Here is a 19965-nt window from a genome sequence, read left to right as displayed (position 1 = left end):
ATTAAAAGCCAAGAGGTTATTTGTGACGCGTATCACTTGCATTTTATAGGAGCTACAAAAAACCAGATTTCTGTTAAAAAATCAATCACTCAACTAAGGACACCTAGCCATGAGAAATATGTTAAATATCACTCATCCTTCTTGTCAAAGTTATGAAAAAAAATTCAAATGACTTTAATTCTTGCATAGCAGATCTTTTTGCGTTGTTATTTTTAGATAATCCACCCAGTTTTTACATTCAACTCCATATTTTTTTTAGAAAAGTCACTTTTTTGTGTCCCATGTATTCTGTAATGCTACTGGTATAACCTGAGCAGAGAGATGGAAGATAATATTCAAACCAAAACTTGACCTTGATATATTGGCCAATCAGGAATAAAGAATGAAACCTTGACACGATATATAAGATGAGTAAATACCTTACATCTTCACTTCTGGCCCCTGAAGATACTAGCGATAGCAATCACAGGGAAAGCTGTCATAATCAAAAGAAAAGTCAAAATAGGAAGCGCCAAACTAATTGATTAGGAAGTAAAGATTTAAAATATATGGATGGAGAATGTGATGGGGTTTGGGTTGCTTCTGCCTAAGGATAACATCAGCATGTCAAATGACAAAGAAAAACTACGAACAGCATCAGTTGGAATACATAATATCACTTCAGTTTGACTAAAGGGAATAGGAACAATTGAGGTAAGTTTTTCTTTGGATTTTGGAATCATGAGATATGAAGATGGAATTTGACTGAAAGTCCATGGCAAGTCAACATTGATCCCTATTTCAAAGAAGAATGGAGTAGTGGGATGAAGGACTGCAAACTATGAGGTATTGAAGTTAAATTTTGTCAAATATCAAAGTTATTTCACATAATACTGGTGACCAAAATAGACAACTCATTAAATGATGATCAGTTTGGGTATTTGAGGTGTGGGTGTAATTTCACTTCAAGAAAGCTTTTGGTGCATAGTATATGTAGCTAGAGAACTTGTAGCATTTCAAAATTTCATCATGCTGCTTCAATTTCAGAATTTAGGTGATAACAGGTAGCCTAACTAGCCTTCTCTTTGCCTGGCACATTTACAGATTTCGAACATCATTTGTGATCTGTCATTCAGATATAACATAGATATATTATGTCTTGAAAATTTACTTACCATTGACTTCTTCATTATTGTCATGATGGCAACTGTAGATGCCCCTCATTTCTGCATCTGCTATTGTCTCCCCCACATTAAGTTTTCACCTCTTTTATATATATGCATTAATGGTCAGGGATTGCTCATTATAAAGATGTTAACTTAATTTAATATAATTCTTATAGCTTTTAAAACGAGTTATTTTTGCCTTGAAGGAAGGAGCCACCATTGAAGTGACAGCACAACTGGACAGTGAGTGGCTTTGGGGACACATAGGAGACAAATGGGGACAATTTCCTGCATCGTTTGTAGATCGAATCCCAAAATTCCTTCCTCAACATCAACTATAAGAAAGAGCTAGAACTGACCTAAAAGGTTCTAAGTTTGTTATGCAATGTTATGGTTTGTAATTATATATGTTTATATTCCCTGTACTTCTTTTCCTTTCAAATTTTCTATTGCGTTGACTGGATTTTCTTGCACTGAAATCTTTGTGATATTTTTCTGGGTTCCAGGAAAACTAGGTTCACATTAATGTGTTAACAAAGTGATTTGTGTGGATGCATTGTTGTAATTTTGTTAGGTTTCCTTTAAAATTGGACAAGTTCCAGATCACGGTTTTAATATATTTTTTTATGAAATACACACATTCTTATTAGTTTCCCATTGCCTCAATGAAATTATTCTTCTTCGCCAACTCATTCGAAATCTCCTCTATAACCAAATAATTAATAAAATTTCGTCCATCAGTAATTAATAGTGAATAATTTTTTATTTGTAAAGTACATTAATGAAACAGTGCTTACTTACCATTTTTGGAGCCAAATGTAAGCTTGGATGTCAGTTTTTTTTTACAAACAAATATAAGGTAGGCATCACATGCCATACTCAACTTTATTTGTGTTTACTACTATTCCTCTTTAATGTAAATTAATATTAGAATAGCATGGTTTCTAAAAATAATGACTTTGCAAATTTATGTGCAGATAATCACATTACAAACAAATGCCAATTTCACTTAAAATTTTGAAATAAGCAACAGCCATCAATCCAAATGTTGGTCAATTTTTAAAATTTATATGAGTCTCATTGTATTTTTCTTAGTATCAGTTAAATGTTTTTCTTTACATTATGTGTACATAATGGTTGGTAATAGATTCTGGTAATGAATGAACTCTCATGGAAATAGTAGAAAATCTTTATGCATGTTTAGCGTTATGGTAAAATGAAAAATCCACTGAATTTGTGATTGTTATGTGCAAACTGGTAATGGATGAGAGCTATTAATGCAAGTGCATCACCAACATTTGGGTTGAGGTTTTATTAAATGAGGGTGGTGATGAATTTTGTACCGCAAATTAATAATGCTGTTATGGTTAATGCCATTCACCATTGCTATGGTTAATGCCATTCACCATTGCTATGGTGAATGCTACTAATGAGCTTAGTTAAGTAGATATTGAAGTGATGGCCCTCTGAAATGGCATTTTTAGGAGTGGTGAGCTGGTTAACTCAGCAAGTGACATGGTTGCAAGTTGAACCATACTGCCTGCTTGAATAGAGCTCCAGATATGGATGTAGTTTAGTCTCATAGCAGATTATCCTTGAAGTAATATATGGTGCAATATGGCGGCTATAGCTGTTGGAATACCTTCAAAACCATATCACAGCTTCTGTTGTTGGGAATACTGTATTTACTCACGTAATTTCATGTTTTTTTTTATAAATTCACATTTGAATGGTTGAGTGCATAAATTATTTGAGATAACTTTATTTTATAAAGTTATTTTCATGATTACCAATGTTATGCAATTTAATCAGGAAGATGATCGCTTGCCCCGATGGTTATCCCTTATTCTCATCCCAATAGAAGTATATATTGGTTTCTAGAGGAAGAAAGCCTTGCATAAATTAAGGGAAAATTCACATATTCATGTTGATTTTAGTATATTCCTCCCTAGTTGGCTTGCATTCTGACTACTAAGTTGACGTCGTGGGCCATTTCCGAGAGCAATTTACATTTTGGAACCCTGGCTATTGAAAAATAGAAAATATTGATAAATTATAAAAATCTGGGCTGAAAATTTGTTCCTGAGAAACAATTGTCCGAATCAAGTAAGTAATGAAAGTTTCATAATTTTTAGATCCTCCAATTGGCTCTCAAATGCATTTAGTCCAGGAGCAGTGTATAGACTGTGAATCATTCAATCTCTTTTTTAATTTTCACATCAATCCGAAGGCACCACTTTGGCCTTTACATCGAGTCAGTCCCACTCCTGTGTGGGCACTAATACACGGCACGTAAGGGGTGGTGATATTCTTTACGTGTGTATTTCCTCAGGTAATATTACAAATGCCATCAAGGTAAAATGCAAAGGCTATTCAATTGATGTAATTTGTCATTCAAGTGCTATAAAGAGCATTTCAAGTTCTTTTAACTAGGTGAACTGTAAAGTTTGACATTTCTTGGCATGCTGAGAATGCTCCACCTATAACCAACTTTCAGTGATGATACATAAGACTGAAATGATGCATGACTCCATGTGTGTAGCGATTCTACTAGGGCAATGAGCAAAGCAACAGAGACTTAATTTATCCCTTTGAACACCAGCAAAAAATCAGTTGGTGAATGCAACTGTTGGCCTTAGCCTGCCCTTGTCTTTAATTCCCTCAATCCATATTGATTGAGTTGAACATAGGTTTGAGATCCTTTTGTGTAAACTACAAGTCAATTCACAGTTACTCTGTAAACAGTTTTTAATGTGATATAGAACTTTCTCAAACACATTCTTAGAAATATTAAAATATTGAAAAATTTAATGATTATCAGAAGATTCTGCACAAGCTAACTGTAAGGACGTGGGAATTGACTGAACACTTGAAAAAAGAGGACCCCAGCCCTTCTAGGGGCCTAAGACATTGCCCATGTTCTGTGTCAATCAATAGTTTGTAAGCTACTGTACTTTTACCATGTATCTTCAAAGATAAGTTGGGAAAATTATTTCTTCTTCAGGGCAATGAAAACTGAAATTTAGCTTATAATAGAGTTATGAAGTAATATGTAAAACGCTTATGGTTCACTGGTACAATATAGGAAAAATGAATGGTTCCAACTGGTTCAAATGCTATTGAAGACACTAGTGATAAAGTTTTATATTTCATTGCATTCTGATTTTTTGCATTCATTGCGTGGTTTTATTCATTCTATTATTTTTTTGATATTCAGTGATTCATTTTTATTGTAAATTTCTTCACTAACTTTTATTCATTTTCCCCTGTTCAATTCATACTTGTGTCAAGGATTTCAGTAGGTTATATCGGAGGCTGAAAACTTTACTTAACTTAAATATGATCTTCCTTATGTTTGCAAATACCTAAACTGTGTGCAGAAGAACTTAAAATGTATGACCATTGGATATTATGGTTCTATTTTATTTGATAACGTTGGCATTTTTTCACTGTTTCAATGTAAGTCCATCAGTTTGTTTCTTGTTTTTTTCAAGAAGAGAATCTGTTACAGCAAAATGTTGGCATTAGAATTAAATGAGGTGCCTCAATTGGTTTTGTTACAAGAATAATAATAAGATTTGCTTCTCATGAGTCTTCATGGTCTTGATTGATGAAATGTCTCAGTAAATGAAATGGTTCATTCAAGTCCGCTCATAATTGCCATTAACTTTGGAAAATTTATACATGAACTACTTTAATAACAATATTTCAACAACACATTTGGCTGTTTGTGTATGTACTGTGTACATGTTTTTATCATGAATGAATTTCCAGACCGTTTTGCTAAATGTATTTACTTACGGCCTTAGATCATCAAGTGACCTTCCTGTGAAACAAACTGTATCATTTTTACCTGTTTCGGAGTGCATTTACCTATAGATGCTAAAATGAAGTATTTTTGTACCTCAGAGGAAATCAACAGCTGCATTTGATTGTAACACCTTTGTCTAGCCTTGAAAATTACTAAGTATTTACATAAGATGAGTCTGAATCAGTGAAAGTCATTTGTTTTGGTTTACTCCAATTTTTCCATTGGGGAATCTTGTGAGGGTATGGAATGTGCAAGAAAAAGTGATAAGGATAAATGACCTTTTAAAATAGTGTTTTATTTATGAATTCAATATTATATTCATCATGTGTTGCTTAGATGTATCAGGAAGATAAATTTGTGATACATGTGAATGATTTCATGTGTGGACCATAATTGTGTCTAAAGATTTGGTTGATAAGTCATAAATTGTACATTTTTATTATTTATTTAAACTTAAATGAAATTATTAGTTGAAACAAGTGGAGATATTTATTATTCTTTTGCTTTGCATCTGCCAAAGAAGGTTTCAAATTTTATATTATCCAGTTTATAGATGCAGTGGTGCTGCGTATAGAATACTGGTTTAAAATTTGAGCTTGGAATGAACAAATGCTATCAGCTTAATGAATAATCATGTTTTAAGCGATAAATATTTATTTTTGAATTATGTATACCTTTCACATTCCTTGTACTTATGTCAGAGTTATTGCGAAGTATCTTTCACATATACTAAATGACGAGCGTTGACTGGTGCAAACGTAAATGGAGAGCAGATAAATGGTGGTCTTTAACGACTAATTATTTATATTGTTTAATAATGCTTTTCACTAGAATGCATTTTCTTTTATGTTAATGGTGCCAAAGAGAAGCAGCCACATAAATGGATTATGTACATGATTGTTGCAGCAAAAGGTGCTCCTGATCATGTTTTTTTTCCTTAATACTATCTGATAAGTGCTATTTGTAAATATTTTTTGTATTTATTTTGTCATGGGACTTTGAATAATAAAATCATCAGCTTACCTGTAAATTATGATTGATACCACCAATAATGGGACTTTTATTTTGCCTTTTTATTGCAGTGATGTTATAAATTATACTGTTATTGGAATGAAACCTTATTACAGCCTGTTCAGGATAAACTGGCGGTAATGCTCGCTGCAAGGGAAGATAAGCACGGGCAACCATCTGGAGAGTAAAAACTAAAGGAAGAGTAGAGGAGTTCTCTCTCTACCCAAAAATAGGCCCCTCTATTTAAATTTTATACCTGTCCATGCCCTCCCATATACTACAACCTTGATGTGGTGGAAGGACTTGTTGTACATTCCAATGACCCCAAGAGCTATGCTGGCGGGAGCAATGATAAGTGATCCTGGTAGGGTCACCCATGCCAGATAGGTCAAAGGTTAGGAGCCAAATGAAAGGTAGTCAACGCAGCATCTGTTCCTCAGTGAGGTGGCTGCAAAGGCACCTGTCCTCAGTAGGGCGGCCATTGAGTGATGGTGTCTTATTAAAAACACTATTGAGAAAGGTTACGGGAAACCACCTCAACTATCATTCCCAAGAATATAATGATGGATGGTATAGAGAGTAGGAGTCCTGGCAACTACGGGACTCGGCCCAATTGGCCATGTGTCGTGCCCCGCAGTGGGAGAGGCAAAGCTTCCATGGTCATCTCACGAAACCCTTGCAAAGGAAAACTGACAGCAGCAGGACAAAAGATGTAGAAGAAAAACAAATAAGTTAGAATAGGAACTTGGAATGTTAGGGCAGGAAAATTGGAGAATATTAAGCGAGAGATGGAAAGAGGAAATATAGATATTTTAGGTTTATTAGAGGTGAGATGGCAGGATAATGGGGATAACTGGAGTGATAGTGAGAGTATACAAGAGTGGAGTTATAGAATAATGCACAGCAGTGCGGACGAGAGCCAATGAGGGATGGCCATAATAATGAATAAAGAGGCAGGATGAAGCGTAGTCAACATAGAACAAGCAGTGGACAGAATATTACCAGTAGAGATAAAAGCAGAACTGATGAACTAGGTCATTGTTCAGGTATACATACCACCAAGCAATCATGAGGAGAAAGATCGATATGATATAGGATCAGGTAGAGGACATAAACACATGTGCTCCTGTTGGGAAACAATTGATAGTGATGGGCTATTGGAATGCGATGGTAGGCACAGGAAGAGATGGCAATGAGTTCAGGGACTACCATTTAGGTACAAAGAATGACTGTGAGGAGAAAGCTATTGAGTTCTGTAGGAGACGGGTTAGTCATCACCGACACCTTGTAAAGACACCACAAAAGGCGTAGGTATACATGGAAAATGCCAGGTGACTTAGAAAGGTATCAGTTAGATCATATTATGGTTAGGCACCGATTCAGGAACAGTATGATAAATTTGCACAGCATCCCGGGAGCAGATGTGGACTCGGACCACAATATAGTTGTTATAAAGTGTATCATCCGTTTCAAAAAGATAAGGCAGGGGCAGTGGGTTAGGAAATAGAATTTAGAAGCATTAACAGGATTGACAAGAAAAGAGTATCAGCCAGCTGTAAAGAAAATCATGGATTATGGTAAAGAGCTGAGTACTATCAAAGAAAAATGGAAATACACAGAAAAAGGGTTATCGCAAGCCGCAAGAGAAACTATAGAAACCGGAAATGGGCAAAGGACAAGGAAACCATGGATCACGGATGAGATCATTAGAAAGACGGGAGAAGAAAATGGAAGAATGTAAATACAGAGTTAGGCAAAAGGAAGTACAAGATTTAAATAATAAATGAGATGGGCAACGAATAAAGCAAAAGAAGCATGGTGGAAGATGCAGTGCAAGGATATGGAAAGTTGGCAGAGGAAGGGTTTGGGAATTGGTGCGCTATACAGGAAGGTTAAATCACTATTGGGAAGTAGAGAAGGAAAGATCTGTGCTAACAGTTAGTGATAAGTCAGGTAAGATAATAGTTGCAGCAGAAAAGACCCTAAAGAGATGGAATATGTGGAAGAACTGTATGGTTAAGAACTTGGGCCAACAAGGTTAGACATAGAAAAGGAACATGAGGTAGAGGAAAATAGCTTAGGTCCAGGCATACTCGAAGATGAGATAGAAGGGCATTATGGGAGATGAAATGAAATAAGACCATGTGGATATGCAACATTCCTGAGGAACTATGAAAAGGTTTAGGAAAATGTGGTAGGAAGAGACTATATGGACTGATTTGTAGCACCTATGAGAAAGAAATCTGGCCGGAAGACTGTGAGATCAGTGTTATTTCCTATTCTGAAAAAGATGAAGGCTACATCATGTGAGGACTACAGAACAATAAATTTGATTTCCCATGCAGCTAAAGTGGTTCTCAGGATCATCAACTAAAGATGAAGAGCAAGGCAAATGATTACTTAGGGGATGATCAGTTTGGGTTTAGGAAGGGGAGAGGTACGTGGAATGCCATTGCAGTAATGAGATCACTAATTGAGAGGAATATAGAATACAATCAGGATGTATTTACCTGTTTCGTAGATTTGGAAAAGGCATTTGACAGTGTGAATTGGGAAAAACTTGGGAAAATTGGGAGTATGTATTGCAGAAAATAGGAATAGATTGGAGGGACAGGAGGCTAATCTGCAACCTGTATTCATCTCAGACTGCTCAGGTGTAAAGAGTTCGGATGGGCAGTGCTAGGAAGAGGTGTAAGGCAGGGTTGTCCATTATCACCAGCACTGTTCAACGTATATGTGGAGGAAATGATTAAAGAGGCACGCGAAGAATTTTAGGTAGGAATGAAAGTCAGAGAGGAATTTGTAAAATCAGTTAGGTTTGCAGATGACCAAGCTTTAGTTTGCCCATCAGTCAAGAGGTTGTAAGCATCATTGAGTGAATTGGAAACTCAGTGCGACAGATATGGGATGAGAATCAATATTAATAAAACCTAGATATGTTCTTTTTATTTTTGTGTCACAGAAATAAATCATTAAAATTGACATAACTTTGTTGATGCAGGGGAAATTTAAATTGAACCCAATTCTAAGCAAGATTGGTGAAGAATCTTTTATTATTGTTATTACTAGTTAATTCTGAACATTTAATGCTGTTCTCCTGAAATTTTTATGATAGTGCACCATTAAAGTCTAACTTTTACTTTTAATCCCCCCCCGTATCATTTGAATGAATGTAGCAATTAATTAAAATGATTATAATCATAAATATAAAGGTAATCACTTCCCAAGAATATTCTATCATCCAAGCCAGCAAATAATGTTATGTAATGTGTTTTGCTATTTAGATTTTGCAGTGTTTTCTACTTATTGTAGCCACAATAGCCAAGTGGGTAGTTCGGTCTTCTACTATCTGGAGGGCCTCGTGCAGGACCAGGTGATGCCTTGGAACACACCCATTTAAATACATGTAGTCATCTAACATTCTGGGTACCATGGCTTCCTCGGAAATGACAGATCCCAAAACCTGGATGTCACAGGCATTTCTTTCTAAAAACCACTCATAGTAACTGCATATTAGAAATGAGAATTCTCACACAGCATGGAGGGATAGTTTCTTTAAGAATGAAACCCCATTATTAAATTCTACCAAGGCAAGTGAGACTTAAATCATCTTCATTATGACTACATACATCACCTATGACTCAATCCTCCATTATCTAACGACAAAGAAAGATAATCAACTTTCAAGTGAGAAATGGATTACAGAAGTAATAGGGAAGAAAGGTTATTTCTAGCACAAGAGATTAGCACTTATATTTCTGCTGAATATCCAGCAACTTACATTTCATGAAAATCAGTAAAATGGAAGGTTTGAGGTGATGAAATTCCATATATATATATATATATATTTAATATATATATATTATATATATATATATATATATATATATTATATATATATATATATATATATATAAATATAATATGCATATATATATATACACACATCTATATATAAATATATATTTGAAAGCTGCTAAATATAAGAAAAATTTAATCAATACTGTTGACAGGAGCATGCGATTCTTGATTTTATATAACAGTGATTAAACAACTTAAAAATTAAACTAGGTACTTCAAAGTCTTAGATCACAAAACTAAGTCCATTGACTTAGGCTTTTTTTTACTGTTTCATAATGTATTCCAAATGCTTATTTAAAAACACAAGCCCTCTTCTACCAAAATTAACTCTAACTTACTTTTTCATATTTCTAGAATGATTTTCCTTTTCATATTCTTCAATTTTATGCACACAATATAAATAATTTCAATCCTGTTTTTAATGAAAGATTCTATTGTAATTTGTTTTTGGCTGTTAAATTTTTTGGTTTATCATTAAAAAACTTGTAATAATGCAGTTTGAAGATTTGGTTCTATCCAGAGTAACCACCAACATTATTGTTATTATAAATCAACGTTATAATTATAACATATCACATTCAGGTTATTTACTTTAAATTCGAGTTCATGAAAAAGTTCCATTTCTTTAAAGGCTCGATTTGAGTCTGATTTCAGAAAAAACATTTACATGGAGTCAAGATCAAGGATAGGAATATGCACACAAACCAATGTTGGAAATTAGTCTTTTTGACAGATTTTTTTGGCACTGGAGAACTTTGATAGATGCATTACATATTAGATTGGGGTGACTATTTTCCAAAATATTCGACTGATGCTTTGACATCTATCAATCCATTCTTAACTATCTTTGCCTTGACGTTTTCAAGATAACAAATTTTCCAAATTTTATTCAGGAACTTAACAGAAAACTGGATGCTGCAAGTTGAAAATAAATACAAATGTGTTAAACATGTGTAATCTTCAAATGAATTAAAATGACACAAAATCTAGAAAGAGTTAAAAACTGACATTAAGTTAAATGTAATAGAGATGATTAAGAACAATGTTTGTATACAGGTTGCCAAAGTAATGTAAATGGTCTGAATTACCTGATATAAGTATTGGCGACCTCGCTAGTTTTCTTTCGAGGAGAAAGTAGGTTAGGGATGCGAGGATTAAATGAAATTCATGAAATTTTTCATATTATTTTCTTTCCTCAGAGGAGATCTCTGCAAAAAAGCAGTGGTACGGGATGCTTCAATACATCAATCACCATTTTGGACATAGTGAAGATCACAAATCACTGTGGCAGGAACAGTAGCATTATCTAAGTCTCTTTTTTTACCAGATATTGCCAAACACATTACTGAGTGGGACCACGAACACAGCCAGTTCAAGAATACAACATTCTGTTGACTTTCAATACTGGGTGACTGACATGGATGGGATTAGACTAGTCAACCTTACTTAAGGCTTATAAGATGGTTAGGGACTTCATTAACTTCACAGACTGCACCATATAAATGTCAAACAAAAATAAAGTTCCTCTTGATGTCAACAAAGCTTGCCATAACATTATGCATGGATTCTTGAGCCACTCCTAAAACCTATTTCAACGGAATGAAGATGCCAGTTTCAATAGCCAAAACCAAGCATATGCATTTCAGTGCCACTTTCTGTTTAATGAAAATTAAACCACCCCTACTCCTTTGGTCCCACCATGGACCCACCATTTTATTAATTTGACCACTGTATTCCACATCCATCTCAGTTCTCCAACCACTTTTTCTCACCACAACAATTTTTTTTACATCCAAACTTGGCTCCTATTTTCCATCAGCTTCCCAAACTCACTACCGAGTTCCTTGTACTGCTGTACCTTGCTCACTCATCTGGTTCTTGTCATTTATACACTCTTTTCCCCATAAGGAAAACTCCACTCTTTTCCCAGATATCACACTCCACCCAACTTAACACTGTCGTGCATATGTCACAACCATATGTCCTTGAACACCCATCAGCCCTAAACACCATGTCACACCTGCGGAAAACATGAGAGGCATGTGTGCTTTGGACTGTCTCAACTGTTTTCTTTCCTTTCTTTACACAACAGCTTGGGGGGACTGTTGTAGGGGAGGTGGGGGCTTGACGACACTTGGGTTGGTCCACCAATTGTGCCTTCTGAATCCCCCTGAAGGAGTTCGAGCACCAAATGCACACTATCACTGCTGAAAAGAAATAAAATAATTAAACAAAATTCACTAGATATATTTAATAGTTGAGCTTAAATTGATTACAATTCGATCATATTACGAGGGGTATGGAGTATGATTATTTTCTCAAATAGGTTATATTGAACAAGTGGAACAACTTTTCATTCCACAATGACATTTATTAACATGCTTTTATGGTTTTACCTCTATATTTCTCCGAAGAAGGAAAAAACAATTGTTATACACTACTAATACATTTGCATTAAAAACATTTTGAATCAAGCACATAATAATAACATTTAGCACACAAGAGCAGTCCTTAGCTAATTTGGCAGATGCAGCACATACATCTCAATCTTTTCATGGAAAAACCAACAAAATATATACATGTATAAGTCACCCCTTTAAAATTCCTACTTTCAAAAATATCAAAATGTGTCTGTTATCTCATCACTCAAGAATAGCTTAAGTGGCTTTTTTATAATGAGACTTTCAAAGATGAATAGCTAATTTATCTTGAAAGGATTAAATTGAAGTTATAAATTGATATGGTGTTGACTTTATGGAATTAAGTAGCAATGAACTTTGATGGACAGGCAGGAGCAGATTGAGCAGGGGAAACGCAAAGGAGCATAATCTATTGAGCAAAAGCTACAGAAAAAGAACACGAAAATATTGAGACATCTACAAAAGGGAAAAGGCTAATGTCTACTTAGGCAAAAGGATTCACACAGCATGAATAGCAATAGTCATTCCTTAACACCATTTCAGTACAATTTAGTCATAAGGCAGAGAGAGGGTGGGGGAAGGAGAGTTCATAAGCTTTCCCTTGACTGATAACCTTCACTAGGTATCTAATTTCAGGCTGCTAGATGCGGTTCAACGTTAAGTAGCCCTGAAACTTCTCCCAAATGCACTTATTGTCATACATCTGCAGCATTATATACATCTCGCATTTTTTTTAAATTCACCACTTTAATGCAAAGTAATGAAACAATTAATTCTTGGGTTCAAATTCTCCACGCACAATATTTAAATAGGACCATTCAAAGTCTTGAGGCACACACTGTATCATGTAGCATTAACACTGAACTTTAAATTATAACACTTAAGACCAGCTCAATACAAATTTTGTAACAAGTAATCCTTCAATTCGTTTAATAAAATTGGCCGAGAACGTAGACCTGTTACTAGTTTCATTACATACTTCGTTTGATTAGCTATTTTTAAACTCCAAATAACAGAAGGAAATGAATTTAGTTGAGACAGATATCATCATTTGAATTTTAGAGCTGACCTCTACTGTTATTAAAGTAAATTGATAATCCATTTGACACTATATGAGGTATGAATGACTTTTTTGTTACAGTTCCTGGAGCCTGTTTATTAAAACTGGACATTACTTTATAATTCCTTAAGAGTTTACTAGTTCTTGAGACTATGAACATTCTTATCATGTTAACATTTCACAGAATATAGGAGTTACTACAGATAGGAGGGCTAAATGCACATTGATACCGAGTCCAGAGATGGTTGCCCTGGGAATGTGCACATATTAAGAGGGAATCATGTAAAAACATACTACTGATTGAATCAAAATCTCTGAATATGGTGGAAATAGCTGAAATCTGCAAGATTTCTATCTATTTATCCCTTGCTTTTGATTCCTTGGTACATAAGCTCAGTCAGGAGCTATTAGAATGCTGCGGCTAAAATTAAAACTGCATTCCAGAAATTACTTAAAAGAAAACACTCACACAAATCATTTGGATAATAAACATCCAGATTAGAATATTCCAAGTGTCTATGTCTATACTAACCAGAGTCATCATTAGCTAGAGTAAGCAATGTTATCATTGATTGCATTCGAAATCCTGATAAATTTGAGTCAACTGCAGGATCTGTGAGGGAAATTGGAGAAAAGAGTTACTTGGAGGAAGAGAGAGCATCTTACTTAACATTTAATCTTCACCTGTAATTTTACCCATAAACCCCCATCATCATTTAATCCTTATCCATCTACCTAAACTAATTTAATCTGTACGGAAAATAATGTGCCCTATGGACACCAATGCTCATAATTATCATTGATACACAGAAATGATACTGATATTATAAGATGTAAATATATGCATATTATCTTTTTGAAAATACAAAATATGATGGATTGAAAACACTGATTTTTTAAATTTGAAAGCACCACTGTTCACCCTTTCAAAATATGAAATATTTCGAGTACCTAGCAACATATAACCATGGATAAATTAGCATCAGGCCATTCTACAATATGAGAGAATAGGACAACAGACATTGATAATGATACATGTATAAGCAGGCATTACATTTGCCATAATTAAATTTTCAATTTCTAATTTATACACAAAAGGCATTTGGATGCTCTCAAGAATTTAAATTAGAGGGCAAAAAAATCGCTGAAGAATTAAGGTTCTTTTCTAAACTGATTCCTGAGATATGTTCATGCTTTTAACAATATTATAGCAATTACATTACAACAACTTGAAAAAACTACCTACATATGATATTCAATTCATTATCTGTTAATCTACAGTTTTCTGATAAAATGATTCTTAAGGCCATTAATTAAGTTAAATTATCATAATTTTATCGAATCATTGCATTTTCCTCTAAATTAATCAAAATGGTCCATACGAGTAATTAATATTTCATCAGAGTTGACTATACACACAAACAACTGGAATAAAGCAAAATTGAAATTCGAAAAATAAATTAAGCAAATAGCACTTTTCACTCAATATTTTTACTGCATATCCCTAGCCAGAGGACACAGTAGTCAAGAGGTAGACCATTGGACTACTGACTGGAGGGCCCGGGTTTGATTCCCAGGCATGCCTCTTGAGCACCCTCAGCTCCACCCAAGCTGTTTGATTTTTTGGGTACCAGAACTTCCTTGGAAACCATAGGCGGCACAGGGAAAGGAACTGGCCCCTACTCTGATGTGTGGATTTCAGATGCCTTTGGGCTTACTACTGGATGAACTCTACCATCACCTACCAAACCAATATTTGGGTTCATTACTGTGTTTATGGTTTATTCCTACCCACTCCTTAAAACCAACAAATTAAACACGTCTGTGAATATACAAAAATAAGAAAATGTATTACAGGGAATATTAAACCTCATTCAACTCTCTTTAAGAGCAATTTGCCTGGGCCCTAACTGAATAATACAATTTCTAACCCTATTCAATGAGCACTTTTCATCCCAAACAGCATTCATGGCCAAAGATAAAAAAACTAGTTAGCCACCAAAGACAAAGCTCTATGAGTCACAACCTGGCAAGCTAATGGCACTTCGGGGAATGAAACACAAATATATGGTGTCTGCATGATACAATGATTTTAAGAGAGGAACCACCAGCAGATATTATGCCAACAGCAGTAAAAAGATTCTTTTTACTGCTGTTGGCATAAAATCAGTAAAATATTTCAACCATGAGACTTTCTGGTTTGTTGAAAGTTGAATTCAAGGGCCCCAGATGCTCCATAATATTATAGTTAGCTTGAAGTATTGTTTAAAAACCAGAAGAAATGGATTGGGCTAAATCAGAGAGAAGCTGGTCTCCATAAGTATGGAAATAAAAAAATAACAGAATCCAAAGCTCTCCATGAAATAATGAGGATATGGCAAGAAACTAACAACCAATATGTTAAATAAAAGCCAAGTGAGATACAAGAAAGGAAGTTTCCAGCGATATGTTAGAAGAATATGAAACAAAAATTAATAAACTTTAATCAGTAGCCAATGATGCAGAAATCTCTTTGAACAAAAATGATGCGAAGTTGAGAATGGATAATAATTACAGTGGAACCTCCCTTAACGAGCACCGTTTAAATATACCCAAAGAAAAAGCTGCAAGAAGACAGTCAAAGAGAATAAACACAACAATACAGAGGAAAAGTAAAAATCATTGAAAAGTGAAAACAAGGTGTTAGTATGGTTAATGTAGCATGCACGTACAATCGATCTATATCAGCAATTTGCACTATCCTGAAGTATGTGGATAATTTTAAGGGGATACATGCTTAAAAGTGGCAAGAACATCATCAATGGCCAAAGAAATATTTTAGGGAATCCGTGTGTGGTTTAAAAAATTTAAGAGAGGAACTGTCATTGAAGACATGGTGAAGAAGCAAGTTCGGACTCAAATGCAGCAGAGAACTTCATCCGTGACTTCATGAAGCTCATATATTTTGAGAGTTACCTGCTGCAACAGATTTTTAATTGTGACGAGATTGGTCTCTTCCGGAAGAACTAAATATTTTGTTTATTTTTTCGTTTTTAAAAATTAAGTTTGCATTCTGTGATGTTTCATTCCGCAATAGAAGAAATGATGAAAATGATAAACTACCTAAACAATGTACATATAATTTTCTTTGAATAAACCTTGTACAAAATTTATTTTTTTTTGACATGGGATGATTGTATTTTATATTGATTTATACACAAAAATTTGTTTTACCACATGTGTGTTTTACTTTAACAGAGAGATTGCAGAACGAATTATGCTCATTGCATGAGGTTTCACTGTATCACCAAAATATTGATTAATGCAAGTGATGAATTATTTGATAAAATAATTATGGTGTTGACATTGGTGCATTAGTTTTTTAAAATATTGTCCTTGAGCCTATATTTTGCTACTGAAATCATTCCATACTTTCTGAGATTAAATTAAGTCATGAAATGGAATTGATAATGAGGATGAACACTGACCATAGGAAAATTTCAATCACTGACAAAATGGCAATATTTATTATTAACATAGCATTTTGGTCTTGCAAAAAAATAGAATGAAATTTTCATTAATTATAAATAGTATTATCATTATATATAACTGGGTCGCGGTAGTCCAGTGGGTAGAGCGTTGGACTACTGACCGGAGGGTCAGGTTCAATTCCCAGGCAAGGCACTCTGGGCACCTGCAGCTCCACCCAAGCTAAAGTGATTTTTCGGGTACCAGATCTTCCTGGGAAACCATAACCGGCACAGGGAAAGGAACTGGCCCCCCTGCCTTGGTGTGTGAATTTCACACATCAGGGTAGGGGGGGCTTAGTACTGGGTGAACTCTACTATCACCCACCAAACTGACCTTCGGGTTGATTACTGTGTTTATAGTTTTGTACATAACTATATGGGGCATTTTAAAACACCAACTACAGGGTTCGTCCAGCAAATAAGTGTACTGATTTTTTCCCGCTGCACCAGGCGCGCCCAGCACCGCTCTGACGGGCTGCGATTGGAGGGGGGTATGTTGGCAAGCGACGCTGAAAAAGGCAGTCGGCTCTGAGCTGTGGTGTAGTGAGGAGCTCTGTTAACGCGAACCTCCACGCTCGACCCACGTCACGGAACGCGATGCCGAAGTTTTTGGAGCAGCGTTATTCCATCAAATTTGCGGTAAAGCTTGGGAAATCGTCTACCGAAACTGTCGGTATGATTAACCAGGCTTACGGGGAGTCAGCCATGTCCAGAAACATGATCTTTCCGTGGCACAAGATGTTCGTGGAGGGCAGAGAAGAGGTCGACGACAAACCCATCAACGACACTCACCGACGAAAATGTGCGAAAAGTTCGCGATGTACTGAACTCTGATCATCGTCTTAGTGTTCGGATGATAGCAGAGCAGTGTAATGTGCCAAAAACAATAGTGCACGAGATTATTAGGGAGAAATTACAAATGCGAAAAATTTGTGCAAAGTTGGTGCCGAAAGTGCTCAGTGATGATCAAAGACTCAACCGTTTGGAAATCGCGACACAACTTGCGGATCACTGCAAAAATGATCCACATTTTTTAGAGAACTGTTCTGTTCCCGAAGATAAAGAGGAGTTTGAAAGGAATGCCATACGGGACTTTGGACGCCGTCAAAGAGGCCGTGACGACGTGTCTTTGAGAGGTTCCCGATGATACCTTCGCGGGAGCGTTCCAGGAATGGGAACGCCGCTGGAACAAGTGTATCGACTCACAAGGGTCCTATTTTGAGGAATATTAGCTTAAGATATGTAAAAGTGTAATAAATTTTTTTTTTCCTGAGCTCAGTACACTTATTTTCCGGACGAACCCTGTATATACTCCATGCATAGTAATTTTCTGATTCCCTTGTTGATATTTAATTAATTAATATATAATTATGCACTTTGCTGAAAAATATGACTTACTTAATTAGTTTATTATTGATTGAGCTTCAGGTAATTATTTTTGGAAAAATTCAGGTTTGCACACCCCTAATAACAATGGTATTAGATCAGCATCATATGGCTAGGCTGGAGAATGCACAACAAATTAACTGCTCAGAGAATTGAAAAGCATATTTGACCAATAAAAATAACGGAGAAAAGAACATTAGAAAGCAAGAAAGCAAGTTTTCAGTAATTATTTCACTGCAAGACATGACTGAGCTATCAAAAATCAACAATTTAGTTAGGCTTTTAAACCTAAAGAATTCTGTCAATAAACAAAACAAAGCTAAATGCAACAATTTCAGAGTGTAAAAATCATTCGCCTTGACCAGGATTCGAACCTGGATCCCTCTATGTCCGGTTGAGTGCTTTAGCCAGTTAAGCTATCGAGGTGTCCAACGAATGCCTGTGACACTATGTATGGTATTTCTCACAACATCTTGTTCCTTTAAAGCCCCCAAAATTTCAGAGTTTAAGAGGATGCCACAATAGCTTATCGTAACTTGCTAAAGCACTCGACCGGACGTTGAGGGATCGGAGTTCCAATCCGGGTCAAGGTGAATGATTTTTATAGTATGAAATAGTTGCATTAAAATGCATATAATCGGATGACTCAGTTAAAAGTTACTGTCGCGGCATCTCCCGCAGTTTCTTTGTTAAAGCTTAGCCATAAATACAATGGAATTAATTACAGTTGCAGCATGCTGAGTGCAGAATATCTGTCATGTACTTTTTGGGCTTACTTTTTTCACTCTCAATAAATCACTTAAGTGCATCTCCATTCAGGATTACCAAGTACATCTATAAGTTAGCAGTCTCTCACTAAACATTTCTGTAATTTGTATCCATTATATGAAATTTTACAAATTGTGATGTACGTGAATCACTTCATGTTTATGTCATTTCTCATTTTCATGCCAATCATTATAATTTATAATTATTTCATTGAAATAACAGTTTTTATAAAAATGGATTTACTTTTCCCAAAGTATCTGTAATGACAGAAATGCATATTCTTTGTGACTCATACTATACATGAAACTAAAATGCCACAGATATACAAAATAAGGTCACAGAGCAACCCCCTTTGAATATCCATCCCTCTTAAAAGCTAATGTTAGTTTTTTTGGTGGTTGATTAATACAGGTTTCACTACACATAAAATCTATTTTTACACCCATATGAGATGATTTGCCATGAACTTAATAATAAAAATGTCCAAATCATGTACAGTAAATGATTTAAGGATGCAAGGGTTAAAGGGAGTGGTGTTCTATCAACTAAGGCCTTTCGTGGGATAAAAAAACATTTACATACATCAAAACAGTAATTACACCTATGATTGAGAGAAAAACTCCATTGCAGATCATTGATCACAATTTCACAGCAAGGCCAACCTGTGAGGACCCCGTCGGTGCCTGCTGTGAAGACGATGGCTGCTGGCTTGATGGGCCACCAACTCCATGCTGCTGTGGATTGCCTTGCGGATTCCCTTGAGGAGGCGGATGGTGGTGCATGGTATGCTGATGAGCAGACAAACTTGTCTGCAACTGCGGCCTTTCCTCAAGTTTTGAGTACTCCAGATGAAATTCCTTAGCAACCTACAATGAGATAACACAAATCATTTATTAGTACAAATTATAAATAAGTACGTCGCAGTAGTCCAAGGGTAGAGTGCTGGACTACTGACAGGAGGGCCTGGGTTCGATTCCCGAGCAAGCCTCTCTGG

The 19965-nt window shown here is 35.5% G+C and overlaps 2 protein-coding genes across 5 annotated transcripts in view; one reads left to right on the top strand and one right to left on the bottom strand.

Annotated features, from left to right (window-relative positions):
- LOC139690079 (uncharacterized) overlaps positions 1 to 5994 on the top strand; it is a 28492-nt gene extending 22498 nt beyond the window's left edge. For both annotated transcript variants that reach the window (XM_071587282.1, XM_071587283.1), the window contains exon 11: positions 1352 to 5994. In XM_071587282.1, coding sequence (XP_071443383.1) covers positions 1352 to 1486 — 135 coding nt within the window. In that variant the 3' untranslated portion in view covers positions 1487 to 5994. The remainder of the gene's footprint in view (positions 1 to 1351) is intronic.
- Positions 5995 to 11001: 5007 nt separating this feature from the next.
- Positions 11002 to 19965, bottom strand: part of Rga (CCR4-NOT transcription complex subunit regena) — a 57649-nt gene continuing 48685 nt past the window's right edge. The window contains exons 9-11 of one of the 3 annotated variants that reach the window (XM_071588257.1): positions 19634 to 19837; positions 13841 to 13921; positions 11002 to 12035 (exon numbers count right to left, since the gene is read on the bottom strand). In XM_071588257.1, the coding sequence (XP_071444358.1) occupies positions 13874 to 13921; positions 19634 to 19837 (252 nt within the window). In that variant the 3' untranslated portion in view covers positions 11002 to 12035; positions 13841 to 13873. The remainder of the gene's footprint in view (positions 12036 to 13840; positions 13922 to 19633; positions 19838 to 19965) is intronic. The other 2 variants (XM_071588256.1, XM_071588258.1) reach the window with 2 other exon arrangements.

This window comes from Hetaerina americana, unplaced genomic scaffold (assembly GCF_022747635.1).
Source record: "Hetaerina americana unplaced genomic scaffold, ioHetAmer1.1.p SCAF_3, whole genome shotgun sequence".
In the NCBI taxonomy this organism is placed as follows: Eukaryota; Metazoa; Arthropoda; class Insecta; order Odonata; family Calopterygidae; genus Hetaerina; species Hetaerina americana.
Note: the sequence above shows the minus strand (reverse complement) of the source record. Positions and strands in the feature narration are given on the sequence as shown.